Consider the following 17,640-nt stretch of genomic DNA (forward strand, 5'->3'; position numbering starts at 1 on the left):
TTGTTTCGTGCCTGGCGTGAGTTTCGTCTTCACTCTTAATCAAGGGGTTTCGACTCGACAGGAAAGCACACCATGGCGTCGCCGGCCATCCACCCGAGCAAGCCGCCCTCGAGCTTGGTGGATCCTCGACAGTCGGGAGACTATCCCATCATCCTGGGGGACAGCCTGAAAGCAGACGCGAAAGCACAGGACCTGTTTCTGAATATCCGCTATAACTGGCAACCGAAGTCCGGCTTCGACACTCGTCAGAGTCGACTGACCAAGGCTGGGGAGCGGTTCCTTCTCGATGTCTCTGACGGTGGTGATTCCGCCGGGGAATACCAGTACGTCGGCAAATCGCTTGCGGGGCCATCTGGAGAAGGGGCGTCTGAAGACCAGCCCCGGTCACTGGCGCTCGTCTTCGACCCGTCCAAGTCGGCTTTCGTCCTCGAAGCCATCTCGGCGTCTCTCGACATGAACCTGAAAGCGGCACCGGGCATGTCGTCTAAGGAAGCTCGGGAGTTGCCACAACTGCCCGGCCATGCGAAGTCGTCGACCAAACAGCCCTCAGCCGCAAACGGGCATACGGGCCCAGCACCATCATCGGACGACGAGACCCCCGATCCCGCCAACCCCTACGACTTCCGACACTTCCTGTCCGAAGCTCGTGAAAGTCTCGAAAAATCAACCGCCGCCGTGCCGGGCAATCGGACGCCCGTCCCGGGCAGTCGCACCCCCATGAGTGGCACATTCACGCCTGCCCCTGCAGGAAACAGATTCTTACCCACCACCCCACAGGCCCGACCGACCTCAGTGCCCGCCACATCCTCCAAAGCGTCGCAACAGCGCAAGAAAAAGACCGAAGACCCGCCTCGAGGACCCGCCCGTGCACCGGCGACCAAAGCCTCCACGAAACGAGACGTTCCCAAATCTACCAAACCACTCAGCAAAGCCCGCGTTTCCGACTCTGACGACGACGACGACGGGGCCGATGCGCCTCGAGCACCTGCACCGAAGCCGCCGAGCACGGCCAAGACCAGACCCAATCCACCAAAAGCTGGAAAAGGCCACACCCGCAACGTCTCGGATAATATCGGCAGTTCACCCCACATCATCATTAACGACGACGACGGCGACTTGGAAATCGACATGGGCAGTCCCCCTCCCGACAATGGACGCTTTCGGCGTGGGAGGGTGGATCCCGAGATGTTCCGCAGCCATACCGCGACACCCATCGGTGGCTTAAGTTCGAACGGGGGACGGTCTTCTTCAAGGCCTCTTTCGAAGCCACCTGTGGAGGAGTCTGCTGGAGGTCGTCCCGGCAGAGAAAGGGACCGAGATCGGGATGTTACGATGAAGGATATCGAAGCGGCCTCTTCTTTGGATGAAGATGAAGACGTGGAGGAATTCGAGCTGGGCAGTCCCAGAGAGAAAAGCCTCGCGGTGCCCAATCGAGGTGACGTTTCGATGGCGCAAGACGATGAGTCTGACAGTAGTGGTGACCGCGGTCGAGGAGGTCGGCGGCCACACCAGCAGCAGCAATCACAACAACCGCAGATCGACCAAGCCCCGCCAACGCCTCCGGAACCCATCGCTTCCCACGATGACGACGACGAAGACCTCCTCGAAGCGGCCCTGGAGGCGGCTTTGGAAGAAGAGGACGAGAACGAGGATAGAGGGATTGGGTTGGGCATTGGGATGGCGGGTGGGAATATGCAGGACGATGAGAGCGAGGTCAGCGAAGAAGAATAACCAAGAGTCAGGCGGCGTGAAAGGAAGGAAGGAAAAGGCCTTGGTGTGGGCAATATAAAACAAAGCGTTGCCTGGACACTTTTTTTTCGACGGAGGCTTTTTTAATACCCGGTCTCCTGGTGTTGGGAATAAATAAGCTGAACTATCATCTTGAGAGTCGCTATCTACTGGCCTCGGTCGTCAAATCTCACCGGCCAAGACATAGTCGTGAATACATCTGCATCAATCCGAACATCTTGGTAGTATGTTTCTACCGTCACGTGTACAGCCTCGTGACAATCCAGCTGGACACGTGACGAGGCTGCGAGGCTCTTGCTTGCTTGGCATACGTCATCGCGTGTCAGCAGCTGACAAGTTTCACATATTGAATACATCGATATATAACTTATATAACTACATCTTTCAGCATCATATGTATGTAATTCATCGTCCCCGGCACTTGACGAAACTCTTTTTCCAAACCTCAAAAAGTCGGGGTTGGAATCCAAAACGGGCTCTAGTCACAGCACACAAGAGAGAGCGCGAGAGAAGAGAGAGAGACTGGCTTGAGAGAATAGGATAGAATGCCTTCACTCTCTTCGCTCAAAAACAGAGTCAACGCCGCCATTACTCCCCAGCAGCAGCAGCAGCGTGGCGGCGATCATCAGCAGCGGAAGAGGGCCGACGACGACGATGACCAGTCGCTGGGAACTCTCCTTACTCGCGAAGAGCGCGCGGACTTGACCCTCCTCATCTCACAGACCATCGAGGAGATGCGGAAGAGTCTGGTGAGGTCGTTCGATGAGAGGCCGAGACCCAACCCGAAGGGAAACTCTCCAACAGCTGAAGTAGGCGAGGCAGCCATGGAGGTCTCGAAATTGAGCTTGTCGGCGGTTGATGAGCAGTCGAAAGGGACACGCCTCGAAGGAGGCACGGGAGACAGCGAGCCCCAAGTCGAACCAGAGCCAGAGCCAGAGCCAGAGCCAGAGCCAGAGCCAGATACATTGCTGACGACGCCCACTCCGGAATCCCAGGCCCTGAGGAGCGCGGCCCTGGCCTTTTTCGACGCCTGGGCCGAAAGCGTCATCCTCCGCGTCGGCGAGGTGGTCAACTCGCGCGATGAGGCCATGCAGGACAAGAACCACGAACAAACCCGCAGACTTGCCACCGAGGCCGCGAGGCAGCAGTTCCGACCTAGCCCCCGTGAACAGGACGTCGACGACAAACTCGCGGAGGTGTTCCCGTCCAATCCGACACCGCTGGCCCGTCTCAGCCAGGGCGAACGTTCCACCGTCGTCAAGGCAATCCTGCTCCTCCTGCTCAGTCTCGAGGCCTACCGCGCCCACTCGCGCGTCCTCCTCGTGCGGCTCGCGGTCTCCCTCCGCATCAGTGTCGCGGAAGTTTCTCAGATGGAGAAAGACACGGCGTACGGCCTACTGACGGCTGCCGCGAAGATGGACGCCAGCGAGTCCACCCGGAAGGCCCAACAGGCCTCGTCCACCGCGAGGAAGTGGAAGATCGGTGTCGCTGGTGTGGCGGGTGCGGCATTGATTGGCATCACCGGCGGTCTCGCGGCGCCTCTGCTAGCGGCCGGGGTGGGCACGCTCATGGGCGGGTTGGGCCTGGGAGCCACGGCCGCAGCAGGGTATTTGGGTGCACTGGCTGGAAGTTCGGTGCTTGTGGGGGGTCTGTTCGGCGCGTACGGGGCCAGGATGACGAGCCAGGCCATGGACAAGTACTCGAAAGAGATCGAAGACTTCGCCTTCCTGCCCATCAACGGCAAGGAAGATGATCCCGAGGAAATGCAGAAGCAATGCCGACGGCTGCGCATCACGGTCGGCATCTCCGGGTGGCTGACCAAGGAGGATCAGGTCACACTCCCCTGGCGTGTGCTGGGCGAGGCCGGCGAACCCTTCGCGCTGCGGTGGGAGCTGCAGGCGCTGCTGAGCCTGGGGTCGGCGCTGACGGACTTCGTGGTCAGCCAGGCGTGGTCGCAGATTCGGCGGGAGCTGATCAAGCGCACCGTCTTCGCCGCCCTGTGGTCGGCCGTCATGGCGCCGCTGGCCATCCGCAAGGTGGTCAAGCTGGTGGACTCGCCGTTCGGCATCGCCAAGATGCGCGCCGTCAAGGCTGGCGAGGTGCTGGCCGACGCCCTCATCAACCGCGTGCAGGGCGAGCGGCCCGTGTCGCTGGTTGGCCAGTCCCTGGGCGCGCGGGTCGTGTACTCGTGCTTGCTGACGCTGGCCAAGCGCGGCGCCTTCGGCCTGGTCGACCACGTCGTGCTGATGGGGGCCCCAGTCCCCGCCGACCCCCGGCAGTGGCGGGCCATGCGCGCCGTCGTGGCCGGCCGCGTGGTCAACGTCTACTCGCGGCAGGACTACATCCTGGCCTTCCTGTACCGCACCAGCAGCGCGCAGCTGTCAGTGGCCGGGCTGCAGGACGTCGAGGGCGTGGCGGGCGTCGAGAACGTCGACTGCTCCGACTCCGTGTCGGGCCACCTCAAGTACATGCACATGACGGGGCCGATCCTGAGGAAGATTGGCTGGGCGGACCTCGACGACGACGTCCTCCGCCGCGAGGAGATGTTGGTGCGTCAAATCGACGAGGAGGAGAAGCTCGTCGAGCAGCAGGGCGACGACCCGGAGAAGGCCAGTGTGTGAAAGGGCATACATATATATGTGTGTGTCAGACGCGGGAGCGAGCGTCGTCGTCGTCGTCGTTGCCGACGAATTCAACAGGGAAGGAAGGAAGGAATGAATGAATGTCTGCCTAGCTATTTCTTTCTTCCCAAAAAGCATATCCATCCTCATTTGCTCCCACCACCAATACAAACGGACGAAACTGAATGAAACAAGGACTCGTGGCCCCAGATACATATACATAGACATATACATAGACATCGGAAGGAGGAGGGAGGCGGGGAGGTACGTACACACGTACCTACATACCTATGTATGGACAGGGGAAGACGGTACATGTACATGTACATGCCTACACCCGCAAGATAGATACATCAATAGCTCAGCCCTCCTCCTCCTCCTCCAATAAGCAATAATAATATAAAGAGACGAACCAGATGCATATGTACTAGGCCGAAAGAAAGACCCGATCGTGAGAGAGAAATTATTTATTGTACAGCGTGTACAGCGTGTACAGCGTAGCATGTACATGCAGCTGTGTATATACTGTATATATACTCACTCACTCCTTCAAGTAGAATTGTGGGTGTATTGCGGAGGACCACCAACCGCCCGAGAAGAGCAATTACATAAAGAGATCGTGCCGTTCACGCATTCACTCTCTCACTCACTTCATCAGTCTATTAGTCCACTTATGGAAACCCATTAACTGACTAGATTTTCTCTCTCTCTCTCTCTCTCTCTCTCTTTCCCTTGCTGGAAAGGATCAGTGATCAATGCCCGATTCGCCATGCCATCCTCATATGAGTGAGTGAGTAGTGAGTGAATAGGTAGGTAATATCGGATACTAGCATGTGGTAAACCGCCTGATAAGGTCCCCAAGGTCGGGGATGACTTTTGTTGGGTTGTCAAGCCATGCGCACACACACACACGAGACCATTACAAAGTCGGCTTCAAGCCGCCTGTGTGTGTTGTTCTGTATACCAGGTACCTATGTACCCCGTGCTCTACGTGTCTACTTCTCTCCACACTTGCCTTGACTTCTCCCTCTCCCTCTCTCTTTATCTCGACCTCTTTGAAGACATCGTCGCAGAGACACATGTATCTACGTACCACATGTGACCTCAGACACGAGGAGGAATGACAGCAATAACGATGAACAGAACCTCATGACAAAAGGTGTAAATACTAACACAGCCGCTGATTTCCCCCGCCTCTTCAGATGGCAGAATCATAATCAGAATCAGAATCAGAATCCAAAACTATCAAGCAGACTGTCCGCGCTCGGCTCCTCGAACATGGTCGGGGGTGGCGCCTTCTTCTTCTGCTGCTGCTGCTCCTCCTTCTTTTTCTCCGCCTGCGGGATATTCTCTTCGTCTTCTTCCTTTTCGAGATCGTAGAATGTCTTTCGACGCTGGAGACTCACGTTGAGCGGTGGCGGAATCTCATCCACGGTTGCTGTTATCGTCTGCTTGCGTGGACTTTCGGGGACAAACTCCCAATCTCGAACCAAGGAAAGCGCAAGAACGTCGCACCCCATGTGGATATACTGCCTGACGCAGCGCATGACGAATCCCCATTCATCTTGTGCGCTGATGACCTCGCTGCGCCATTCGTTTCGCTTCGCCAGTTGGGCACGAAGCTGGGTGTACAACAGCGCCACAAGAGGGTCGTTGGCGGCGTAACTGAGAGATCCGATCATCCCTGCCCCTTCGTATCCGTCGAGCAGTGGTTTGCCCACGATCTTGTGCACAGGATGCACGAGGACCTGAATGGCCAACTTCTTGTGGTCCAGGATGGCCGCATACGCCCAACTTGCCATCCACCGTGCTTGCACGCTCTCAATAGCTAGAGGGAGAATGGTCTGTTCCATCAACCGTGCCAAAGTAGAAGACGGTTTGTGGCTTTCGCTCTCGTACACCCTTGCAATAGCAACGGCGAGCTGCAAATCTTGCAGCTGGTGGATGCAGACATTGATCGCGTCCCAAGGACTGTCTCCGAGCAGGAAGAAGGCCGCCGCATAGTGAAAGCGCCGCCTGCTCAGCAACGCATATGCATTCTTCAGCGCGCTGGCCTTCCATCTCGGGTCGTCGAAGTTGTTGGCCAACAGCTTCATGGTGTTTTCCTTTTCTCTGACCCCAATCGACATTCTCCAGAGCCCCAATAGGACGGGCTTTTTGCGCAAGGCAAGATAATACAGTGAACAGTCCACTGGGTTGCGGTCTTCGTTCTTTGTAAACTCGATTCGACCCACATTCTCCATTTGCTGCCGAAGGGATTCCACATCAGAGAGCCAGCAGAATAATCCCGATTTGCGTGCTGCCTCCCAACTGAGTTTACCACCATAAAAGCGAGTGACCAGGTCGACAAGAACTTCTTGGGATGTGCTCATAGAGGCGAATGCAATTGCACTCCACGGAACCCCTTCGTCGCCGCACGTGTATAGGGCCTGAAGGTAGCGCTGACCGTTCGCATCGACCGATTCCTCGTGTTTCTCGATCTCTGAAATCACCTCGACCTGTTTTAGTATGTTGGATTGTTCTCCGTTCGTCAGCTGCCGCAATCTATACCGTCGCAGGTTGCCTTCTAGACCTTTTGCATAGTCTGAAAGTGGTGGATCTTCCACATCCCCGTTCAGATCACCGTTCGTGGAATAATGCGACTTGTCGACCGACTGACTCGACGTTGCTGCACTTGTAACCCTGTCGGGCCGAATGTTAAGGAGGCTGGACAACTCATCCCCTTCGGTGAAGTACTTCAGATCCTGGTGAAGATGATATAACACATCCCTGGTCGCCTTCAGCCCTTCGGTACAGGTGAGTAGGGTAAGGAGTGTGGGGTGGAAAATAGGGACCAAGGTGTTCAACATTGCCATCATAGCGAAAGTTTCGTTATTTCGCGTCTTCTCTCGCAGATCCCGGAGAGGCCTGGCATCCTCGTTATGGTGACTGCCCGCATATCCCTTGAAGATAAACAGCTGAATGCCGGCTCCCACGACGAGATCACCGCTTCTCAGCCAGCACAGGGCTCCAATGGAGTGGGTGGTAAAGTCTCTGATTCTGATGTGCCGCAAATCTACCCATGCCGGTTCCTGGCCTCCGTAGGTGTACCGGACCTGACCGAGAATGACAATGTGGTAGTCAAAGCAGACGGCAACCAAGGCCAACCCTTGTGGTGAAACAGCCCACGCGAATGTGTGGATGGTGTCGGTCCCATCGAGCTCATGTTCGTACTCCCACGAACCGGTTTTGGCGTCCCATATGCTGATACTGGTGCTGTCATCATTGACAACGACAACCTTTCCGTATCCGCTCGCACTGATCGCTCGAGGCCGGCGCATATTGGTCTCGATCAAGGCGCCAGTGACGAGATGTGGCTTTGTGGAGTCTGGCTCTTCCTGAGACCTGACCATCTCCAGGGTGCCGTCTTTGGCCAATGCCGCGGCGAAGCCCAGGGCGTTGATCTCGCGCGGATCCGCTGGACGATTGTTGGTGCTCATATTGTCACAGACAGATATGAGGGCGTTGTACCGATTGTGCGCGTGCAGCTGGACGTCCCCCAGCGACCGTATCATCTCGCGGTAGCCATTCGTTGCACCGGGCTCGTTTGCTGGAAGGAGCAGCTCCCAGGCTTCAACAGTTCCATCCGCATGATACCCTACAATAACCCGACTGGTGAGTTCTCGTTCGCTGGCGATTCGACTTTGCGTTATGCGCGCCGGCAAACGACCCCCTTCAGATTCCCACACTCCCAGTCGTTTGGCTTTTGCTTGGCGAATATCCCAGAGCTCGAGACCGTGGCTGCTTAGAATTGCCGCGTATCTCCCACGAGACAAGATGACCGCGTCTTTGATTTCGACACTGACGTTGAACGAACTCCGTCGCAGGAGTGGAGCAGTGGACAGAGTTCCGTCATGCTGCCAGATGCTGGTGTGGCCCTCGTCTGTACTCGACAACACGACGTTACCAACCACGTTCCGGACAATTCGCAGGACCGGCGTACCGTGTCCCGCCAGGGTTGAAATCAGGGCGGTCCTGTCTTGCCTCACGGCGGTGTCAAACAGGTGCGTAATCTGACTGTCGTACCAATCGATATCACCCGCAAAAGAATGGAGGAGAATTGACAACGACGATGCCGTCGTGCCGCCCGCGAAGATGCAGAACTGTAGATAATCTTCCAATGGGTCGCTCAGCTGCGGAACATGGATATTCATGCCGTCGACGTGTGAGATGTGAAACACAGACGGAGGCATTCTGTTCTTGTACCCAGCATTTTCCAATCCCCACACAGACATATGGCCCAATCCGTCGAGCACGACGCAGATTTCTGGACTTCGATTGGCGATCTCAATGAGATGCTCGAGGGCGTGGTCCGCCGTCTTGGTAGTCGAGTTCTGGACCGCCTTCTCTGTGACCGTGGAAAAATCACGGCTGTCAATGATGAAGGCATATCGTCTGGTGCTGATGGAACTGGCACTCAGCCTCCGTGGCTGGATCGAGGCATTCATGTTGATATCGCCGACTAGTTGTAACACCGTCAGGGCGTGGGGGTCGAACGTGGTCCAGGCGCGGACATGGTTGTCAGAGCAAAACGTGTAGAGAAGGTTGTCCAGGTTCTGTTCTTCATGCCATGGCTTCCGCCAGTGCAAATTTGTGACCGCAGCTGGATGTGGTAGGTAGGAGACGTCGAATCTGGTGCCCTCCACCTCGTACGACAGCCGTCTCCATATCTTGACGAGTCGGTCATACTGGCCCACGGAGGCGACGAAGCCACTGTCGGGAGAAAGATATGCAAGTGCCGTGGGATATGCGAGCGGCTGATTCCAGACGATGACCGGTGAGCCATGTTCAGGTATGAACCACAGGACAAGCCTCGAACCTCCCAGCAAGAGTTCCTGAGAAGATCCCCATGACAACGATTCCACCCGCAGCTCAGTAGGGTTCTTCAACTCGTGCACCTGAGTCCATCGCAGCACACCCTCTTCACGGCCGACGGGTCTGTAGATATAGACATGAGTGGCATCGCAGAGGGCGATCCGACCGGTGGTCTCTTCGAGGGTGATGGCAGTCAGGGAGTCAACGGTGTCGACGTAGATGGTCTGGAGAATGGATTGAGGCCCGCTGAGGATGACGGCGGCATTGCCGGATATATATGCCTGAAGGTGTTTGTCAAGACTTGTGTCCAAGACTAGTAGAATGGGAGAGACAACTCACGACCAGACGCAGGCCACACCACTGGGCGGTGCAAAGGGCCTGTCGCTTGGATTGAGGTCGCCCAGGCAGGATGGCTCGCATAGGACCAGTGTTTGGGGAAGAAAGTGTTATTGTTGGAACCACATGCTCGAGCGCAGACTTGACTTGTCGTCAGCTCACCAGGTCGATATATCAATCAACGACGGGAGTCACGCAATGGGGAGCGTGCAATAATCATAATATCATGGGACGACGCGATAAGGCAGCGCCAGACCAGCTTTCTCCGCGTCGAGGCGGAGGGACTCCAAGTTGAGCTGTATTACTAACTTATTATTTAATACTCGCACTGGGTGCGCACGATACGTCACCCAAAGGCCGCCTTGCGTTTTCAATACTTCTTCGTCCTCGATTCAACTAAAACTCCACGTTTCATTCCTCAAGCCCAGACTGATTGATTGCACGGATCAGGAGAAGAGCCTTCAAGGGTTCGCAATCTACACCAATATGTCTGCTCAAAAGACATTCATTCCGCTCGGTGAACTCAAGTCCCAGCCATGAGTCTGTCTGTAGGAGAAACATGCTGATGTACGCCCTCTTCTGACATTCACAGAAAACAACCCACAAGTCATGACCAAACTGGCTCATAGACTGGGGCTGTCTCCGGCCCTCTCTTTCCACGATGCATACAGCCTCACTGACCCCGACTTGGTGTCCTTCTTACCTCGACCCGCCAGTGCTCTCTTATTCACTCACCCGTGTAGCACAACCGCTGAAGCCCACTATGCCAAAATCAACGAGGCCGAAGCAGACTATGACGGTGCAGGCCCCGGAGAGCCCGTCATGTTCTACCGCCAGATCATCAACCATGCATGTGGCCTCATCGGTCTCCTGCACTGCACCACCAATGGCACCGCAGCCGACTTCATTCAGGACGGGAGTGACCTAGACAAATTGGTCAAAGACACGACTCCTCTCAAACCCGACGACCGAGCTCGGTTCCTTCATGACTCAGAAATGCTCGAGATAGCTCACGCCACAGCTGCTCACTCCGGCGACAGCACCGTACCACCGCTGGGAGAAGATCCCGGCCATGCATTCGTGGCATTCGTCAAGGGCAAGGACGGTCGTTTGTGGGAGTTGGAAGGCAGAAGAAAGGGGCCGGTCGAACTGGGCATGCTCCAGGAAGATGAGGATGTATTGAGTGACAAGGCGCTCAACTTGGGGCCTCTTCCGTTCCTCAGACGTGAGGAGGCGGCAGGCGGCGGCGATTTCAGGTTCAGCTGTACCGTGCTTGCTCCGAGTCTTGATGATTGATGGAGAGGCACATGTGGCACGATCATTGCGCCAGCAGGAACTCGGGGCTCTTCAGGTCGACCCAACCTAGATTGGGTTCGCTCTGCTTCCACCCTAGACGTTCTTGCACAAGCTTCGAGTATGTTTTGACCTCGTCAATCGAGTACGACAGAAACGATATCTCTTCCTGCCGATGCACACCGGTGCATGAAAACATGGCATACACCGTCCTGCTCTCTGTGTCAGCGTCCTTTGCTGTCCCTAGTGGCTTCTCATACGCTCCGCCTCCGTGGTAGAGACTTCCCAGCATGATGAAGGCCTCTCCCCGGCGCATCTCGGCGTCAAGAACTCCCCGGGTTCCGTCAGCCCCAAAATCGGGCATGTCATCGCCCCATAGATGGCTGCCAGGCACGACTCTTGTGGCGCCGTTAGCCTTGGTCGTGTCGCACGCTGGGACAAACAGTCCCAATAGCATGTCGCGGCCCTTTGCGTACTTGTCGGCGTGACTATGGCGGGCATGGTGATTCTTGTCGTCGCGGTGGAGACCTTGTGCAGAAGTCCCAGGGGGAATATCAAACGCAATCGAGATGGAGAGGAGCGGGTAGCTAGTTGTCGTGACGGGCTTGTTGCCGTAGTAATGGGTCGTCTCAAGGGCCAGAAAATGTTCGCACAAGGCTTGATAGAGCGGGTCGGCAAAGAACTTCTCCCTCACCGTTGGGCTTCTCCCGATGAGTCTGGTTACCGTTCTTGTCTTGCCCTGAAGTGCTTGAAGCCAGTCAATACACAGAAGAGCTGCAGTTTCGCACAGAGGAGAAAACTTGCCGCCCACTTTTACTCCATCGGCTTGCTGATCAAGCCACGGCCGTACCTCCCAGTCCGCTTTCTCAAGCGTAGCCTTGTCCGTAAAGTCCTTGACGATCACGCAACCATCTGCTTCCAATGCTTCAATAAATAGAGACAACGGAGCCGATCGTGATAGCTTTCTGATGCTATGGCTTGGGCTATGATCACCCTTGTGGCTGTCCCATGCCACTCGTCGCGCGTGCTGCAGAATCGATGCCATCAGCCGAGTCCTAACTGTTCCTCAAAATCGGTGCCGAACAAGAAGAAGCCAGCAACAGAGGCTGGAGCACAGGGCGAGAGGGCCAAGATATAGAGGCATTCCTGGTAATTTCGCCAAATCGTTTCTCCAGAAACTTACCACGGTAAGATCTGCCATGATGTAGGACCAGACTCTGTGGCGTCAGACGCTCTCAGCAGATGGGATCGAAGTAAGCTAGCCCACTCTTCACAGAAGCAATGGCCTCACACAATGAATGATTTTCCGGCTTCACAGATGTAATCGAGCCACCAAAAGTCCAGGAAAGGCCGGGGACCTTTGCAGAGGCTGACGACGACTCTTATCGGAAACGGCCATGGTGGAATCCTCCGTTTCCCTTGGCAATGCAAAGCGGGAGCGGAAGTCATCATGTTTGTCAAAGACCAACGGCATAACTTCCCAAGGTTAACGATCATTCTGGGCACATGTAGCAGCGTGCATCCATTGGTAACGCTGGATGTACTTAGCACTCACCTTGGTTGCTTGGCTTCTTCCGCCGCTCGGATATCTCGGATGATGCCTGCGTGCGATAGGATTTGTCTGGACAATCGCAAATGAAAACTAACTGCCGTGTTGATCTCCGTCGCCGGTGCGAGCAACCAAATCCAGACCGATGAGCCAATCCAGCACAAGATTTTCCCGTGCTCCCTGGAGCGTGTCGGAATGGTGGAGGGCATTTTCACCTCGTGTTCACACTCAAAGGGTTGTCTAGATACCATTGGCTTTCTACACGTTGTTGAAGATCTAAGTCTGCTGCTGCGTACATGTGGCCTTTCAGAACCCTGGCAAGTTCGATACCCAAAACCTGCTTGCCTGCTCAACTCTGTCCTTTCCTCGCTTTCGCCTCCTTAGCCGCGATCTGGGCTTCTGTGTGATGAGGCTCACGGCTCTGATGCTTCCTTGCCTCTGCCGCCTCCTTGGCTGCAATCTGCGCTTCAGTGTGATGTGGCTCCCTAGACTGATGGTGCTTAGCTGCTGCTGCCTCCTTCGCGGCAATCTGAGCTTCGGTGTGGTGTGGCGAACGCTTGTCGATCCAGGAGCCGAATTCGTCTTCGGTGCTATCCCAAGGTCCGAATTCGTCAGGAGCTTGAGCACTTCGGGGCTGTTTGCCCTTCGTTTGCGCAGCCTCTTTAGCAGCAATTTGAGCTTCGGTGTGGTGAGGAGATCGCGAATGATGTTCTTTTGCAGCTGCTTCTTTGGCTGCAATCTGTGCTTCTGTGTGATGTGGGGATCGTTTATCGACCCAAGAGCCAAACTCATCTTCGGTGCTGTCCCATGGTCCAAATTCATCTGGAGCCTGAGCACTACGAGGATGGTTGCCTTTGGCCTTGGCTGCTTCCTTCGCGGCGATTTGAGCCTCCGTATGATGTCGACGCTCGATGTCGGGAACCACAGCTCTGACGACTTTCGACGCCATAGAAGCCAACGAGCCCTTTCTGCTGTCAATCCGGTGCACTCCCATTTCGCTCAGATTTCAACTTACCACATATCTCTTCTCCACATTGTGGCCACGAACCTCGACTGTGAATCCAGCGGTGAGTGGTGCGGAGGCCAAAAGGCCAAAGATCAAAGTTCGGGTAACAGAGAGTGCATGCATCTTGGTGACGTGAAGTTGGTTTGGTGTAAACTGACCGGCAGTCTTGAGGAATGGGGGCAAGAGAAGTGAAGAGTAATGGTCACAGACCTATAATGGAGTCAAGTGGAATGATTGATGACTTGGTATCGAAATTTACTGAGGAAGTCATGCAGATTTATATCAGAGGACGAACTTTTTGACGCTCGCACTGCTGATGGTCTTTTACAATGGATCTGGCTCAGCCGTCTGAGACAACATTCGTTCAGCGCGCCTACAAACCCTGACTGCTACAATGAAGGCGTTAGAGGCTGGTTGCACCATCGAAGCCGGAAATGCCTCATGGAGTCGAGATCTCCTGAAGATCTGCGACGAGCAGTACCTATCCACGACCTGGACCTGCGTTTGACCTTCGCCATTTTGCTAACGAAACCCAGAGTGAAACTCTCAACCAGTCTCAGCCTGAAAGAGGTATGTACCACCAATTGCCCCTTGGCTCTATGGGCACGTCGTTTCCCAGAGGGCTGGCGAAAACCCACTAGCCGCACCAGCAGTTCAGGCCACCCTCAATATTGGCTATTATGAGGGCTTGTTCTTCGTACTGCCCGCATCTCTATATGACGATCTATGGCTTAGCTCCAGTTTCGCGACCTTCAGCAAGGACAAGATCCTCCACAAGAGGATCTCGAAGAGCATAGAGGGTTGGATGTTTCCTCCTTTGGTTAGCAATGGGGCACCGAGTGTGGAGAGTCACTGACAACCCCACAACGGGGACAGTCGTTTGACCACTTCTTCCCCTGGCGCTACGCCATTGTGAAGCAGCTCGTTGTGGCACACCTTTCAACCGTTGTCGCGACGCTCTGAAACGGAAATGCGTTGCAAGCACAGAATGGGGAGAATCAAGATTTGCGGCAACTTTACGCTGCCCCTCTGATCTATGTCGTGCATCTAGCTCTGGATTATCTTCAAGGCAAGAGGTTTGAACACACGCCTACAAGATTTCTCCTCTGTTGTCGAACTTCTTTTCCTCATAGCATAGGTCTCATCCCATACGAAATTGCTGTATGCTGAGTGAGCTTTTCGACGGCGTACCTTGAAATGGATTGCAAATACCAGCCGTTGACTCCGATTACGGAAAAGCCACACGCCGAGTCTTTCGATTCCTGCTCGACACTTGGTGACTTGGAAGATTTACATATCCCATTGACAACCGGTTCACGCAGCTGGCCTATCCAGATATTGGACATTGCGCACCGTTTTCCAACTTCGAAATGGCTGTGGATGGTTCATGCGGTCCTGCTCCTGACATCATGCACATTATTTGCACTTTCTATTACACTGCGATCATCGACCTTGAAACACGTGCGAGAGTTTTCTGCTTGGTGTAAGTAGTCCAGTCATGCTAGGTGGCATGCAGACCAAAATACGCTTCACATGAGCTGACCGAGCATATCAACAGCCCCTGCGGACACGGCCGTCGTATTCAACTCTGTGAGGTACAATATCACTACGAGTGGCAATAGATTCGTCGGAGCTGGGCCTGAGGTGGATAAAGCCTGGCGGGAAATTTCCTACGATGGTGAGGAATCTGGTGTCGAAGGTCTGTTATCTTGGCTGATATCTGACGTGGTTCTCAAAACAGTCGGAGACCAATGGATATCGAAATCTGATATTAAGCACCTCGACATGCCGGAGACGTCGCTCACTGTCAACCATCCAGAAACCGGGGAGGAAGGTTATCGAGTTGGGATAGAGGTTTTTCATCAGCTCCACTGCATCAATCTCCTCCGTCGAGTGACGTACAAGGAGTATTACGAGCCGTTAGGAGGAGAGTTTGCAAAGGGACCTGAGGAATTGCAAAGACATACTGGTACGTCAAACCCACCTTTCTCTCCTGTTGGGGGAGGGGGACCGTGGCAAATATTCAACCGACCTGACAGCTTTGTAAAAACACTAGATCATTGCATCGAAGTCCTCCGCTTGAATATACAATGCAACGCCGATATAGGGCTCTTCACATTCTACATGGTCGAAGGTGATCCGTTGGCCTGGCCAGAGCTCAACTCGAAGCACGTCTGCCGGGACTTTGGCAAGGTGCGCCAATGGGCTGTAGAGCATTCGGTTGGGAATATGGAGGTTCTCTCGTGAAGACATCTGCAATTTAGATTATGTTTCGGATCTAAAGTAAAACTATAAGAACCATTACAAGAAAAAAATGAACAATTAAGTCCGTGTCTTCGCGTTCGATCATTGTTGTGTTCTTTTCGAACCCCAGCAGACGTGTCTGCTGCAACTGGATTCCTCTCAATACTTTGCAGGGGAACTTGTAGCAGCTTGGACTAACCAAGACAGAGAAACCCTCCGTGCTCTTCCGACTTGAGACAAAGCTTGAGCGTCGATAAAAAGACCCGTAATGGAGAATGTGGAAAATGTTGCATGGTAAAATGGAGTCGAGTTTCAGAATTGGCTGTATAGTCAACCCCTGCGCTTCAGATGTTGTGGGGTTATATGAGCCCAATTGGACAGGACTCCAGCAACGTCCACCGACTTCTCCTCTTTGTGATACTCCAGTCTCGACTATAGAGGAGACCACTCCGCTGCCTGACCCGTATCGAATATATGGCTCACCCGGCTCTCTGGAACAATGGTGCTGCTAGGCGATCGCCGGACATTTAACGTGGCATCGCAGACGAAGCCTGCGACGCGCTTTCGATCAGGACGGTATGCCATGCTTTCCATCTAAGTAAAACGACGAATGCTCAAACATGTATGGTGTACTACGGTTTCATGGTAAGCCTCCTTGGTGGGAGCTTGACCTGGGCGCTAGGAAGGATATGCCATTCATCCATTGAGAGCACATCCCCCCTTTCAACGCCCATTGCTTTTAGCACCAGCCTCTCCTAGATCTCGTCGATGACAGTTGCAATCTTGAGTCTGCACTGGTATTCTCTTTCAGCTTCTGACTACCCTACTATTTCGCCTCATTGTTTACACTTGATACCATGTCTCTCCCATCAGATGAAAGCACACTTCCCATGCTGTCGCAGCACAGAATCCGAGATGACGAGGAGGATATTCCACTCGAAGACAACGAGTCCGACGTCACCAGAGTCTGGCCTGCAGCTTCGTTTGGAAAGACGGCCCGTCTACGAGCACGAAGCCCCTCGGACATGTCAACTTGGTCCTACAGCCCCCCCAATCCACAAAGAAGAAGACGCCAGTTCGTCATTCTTGTCTTGCCTTGGTTTCGCTGGGGTCTGGTCGTCTTTTTGCAGACCGTCATTCTAGTTCTTTTGTGGCGGCAAAGCCTGAGAGGAGCAGAAGGAGAAGTGGATCCTACATTGAGAGGCAAAACAGTCGAGACGGGAGGAGATATCAATGGTCTCTACAAAACAAGTCAGTACTTCGTCTCTTTGAACACCGCCGTTAAACACAAAGTGATTCAAAATTGTGTATTTGAAGGCAATTCTGCATTGCCTACTAACCGTGTTCAGCATCACACACGTACACATTCTTGAAGCCCGACCCGGACAGATTCATTCCCAACATGACGTCGAACGATGACCGGCTACAGATACGGAAAAATTGGGACTTGCTCATGCCGTGTAAGTCACGGTGAAACACATCAATGGCTCCAAAGCGTTCGCTAACTTGAATGGCCGACAGTGGGCAGTGGTAGCGTCGCCATCCCAGAGTATCGCGACCATCCGCTTCTCGGAGACCCAATTACGGATGATCCCATTCGTTCTGGTCCCCTTTTCGAGGCGTCGTGGACGCACGCCTTGCATTGCGTTAGTTCTGGTTCGCTTTCTTTGTCCTGAGAATCCCGCATCTGACCGAAACAGTTATATTATGCCGTGGACAGCTACCATCAACTCATCGTCAACGGGCGCACGGACAACGACAACCCGTACCATGCCGCCCACTGCTTCGAGTACCTTCGCAACAGCATCTTATGCAACCTCGACATGACCTTGGAGGGGTCGATGTCGACCCCGGATGATAAGGAACGGGGCCAGCCTCACGTTTGTCGAAATCGAGAGGAAGCTATTGCCTGGATCGAGGCAAGGAGGGTGGACGATTTGCAGGACATTGTTGGGCCGTAGCCCTGAATAAATAAAGGTCCATCAGGA

The 17,640-nt window shown here is 54.4% G+C and overlaps 8 protein-coding genes across 8 annotated transcripts; 5 read left to right on the plus strand and 3 right to left on the minus strand.

Moving 5' to 3' along the window:
• Positions 1–72: 72 nt before the first annotated feature.
• On the plus strand, positions 73–1,731 carry AYL99_06734 (hypothetical protein; the record flags this gene model as incomplete). Its single annotated transcript, XM_018838243.1, has 1 exon — positions 73–1,731. The coding sequence occupies one exon, from the start codon at positions 73–75 to the stop codon at positions 1,729–1,731; it is 1,659 nt and encodes a 552-aa protein (XP_018692803.1).
• Positions 1,732–2,294: 563 nt separating this feature from the next.
• Positions 2,295–4,370, plus strand: AYL99_06735 (hypothetical protein; the record flags this gene model as incomplete). The annotated part of the gene is made up of 1 exon (XM_018838244.1): positions 2,295–4,370. One exon carries the CDS (start codon positions 2,295–2,297, stop codon positions 4,368–4,370), a length of 2,076 nt encoding a protein of 691 aa, XP_018692804.1.
• Positions 4,371–5,599: 1,229 nt separating this feature from the next.
• On the minus strand, positions 5,600–9,644 carry AYL99_06736 (hypothetical protein; the record flags this gene model as incomplete). The annotated part of the gene is made up of 2 exons (XM_018838245.1): positions 5,600–9,505; positions 9,564–9,644. The coding sequence occupies 2 exons, from the start codon at positions 9,642–9,644 to the stop codon at positions 5,600–5,602; spliced, it is 3,987 nt and encodes a 1,328-aa protein (XP_018692805.1).
• Positions 9,645–10,096: 452 nt separating this feature from the next.
• Positions 10,097–10,856, plus strand: AYL99_06737 (hypothetical protein; the record flags this gene model as incomplete). Its single annotated transcript, XM_018838246.1, has 2 exons — positions 10,097–10,100; positions 10,153–10,856. 2 exons carry the CDS (start codon positions 10,097–10,099, stop codon positions 10,854–10,856), a joined length of 708 nt encoding a protein of 235 aa, XP_018692806.1.
• Positions 10,857–10,878: 22 nt separating this feature from the next.
• AYL99_06738 (hypothetical protein) lies at positions 10,879–12,054 on the minus strand (the record flags this gene model as incomplete). The annotated part of the gene is made up of 2 exons (XM_018838247.1): positions 10,879–11,880; positions 12,037–12,054. 2 exons carry the CDS (start codon positions 12,052–12,054, stop codon positions 10,879–10,881), a joined length of 1,020 nt encoding a protein of 339 aa, XP_018692807.1.
• A 697-nt stretch (positions 12,055–12,751) lies between these two features.
• AYL99_06739 (hypothetical protein) lies at positions 12,752–13,531 on the minus strand (the record flags this gene model as incomplete). The annotated part of the gene is made up of 2 exons (XM_018838248.1): positions 12,752–13,366; positions 13,418–13,531. The coding sequence occupies 2 exons, from the start codon at positions 13,529–13,531 to the stop codon at positions 12,752–12,754; spliced, it is 729 nt and encodes a 242-aa protein (XP_018692808.1).
• A 1,247-nt stretch (positions 13,532–14,778) lies between these two features.
• AYL99_06740 (hypothetical protein) lies at positions 14,779–15,655 on the plus strand (the record flags this gene model as incomplete). The annotated part of the gene is made up of 4 exons (XM_018838249.1): positions 14,779–14,869; positions 14,967–15,086; positions 15,150–15,377; positions 15,465–15,655. The coding sequence occupies 4 exons, from the start codon at positions 14,779–14,781 to the stop codon at positions 15,653–15,655; spliced, it is 630 nt and encodes a 209-aa protein (XP_018692809.1).
• An 854-nt stretch (positions 15,656–16,509) lies between these two features.
• On the plus strand, positions 16,510–17,613 carry AYL99_06741 (hypothetical protein; the record flags this gene model as incomplete). Its single annotated transcript, XM_018838250.1, has 4 exons — positions 16,510–16,903; positions 17,002–17,112; positions 17,174–17,298; positions 17,353–17,613. 4 exons carry the CDS (start codon positions 16,510–16,512, stop codon positions 17,611–17,613), a joined length of 891 nt encoding a protein of 296 aa, XP_018692810.1.
• Between the last annotated feature and the right edge of the window lie 27 nt (positions 17,614–17,640).

Source organism: Fonsecaea erecta (assembly GCF_001651985.1).
Source record: "Fonsecaea erecta strain CBS 125763 chromosome Unknown Scaff5, whole genome shotgun sequence".
NCBI lineage: Eukaryota > Fungi > Ascomycota > Eurotiomycetes > Chaetothyriales > Herpotrichiellaceae > Fonsecaea > Fonsecaea erecta.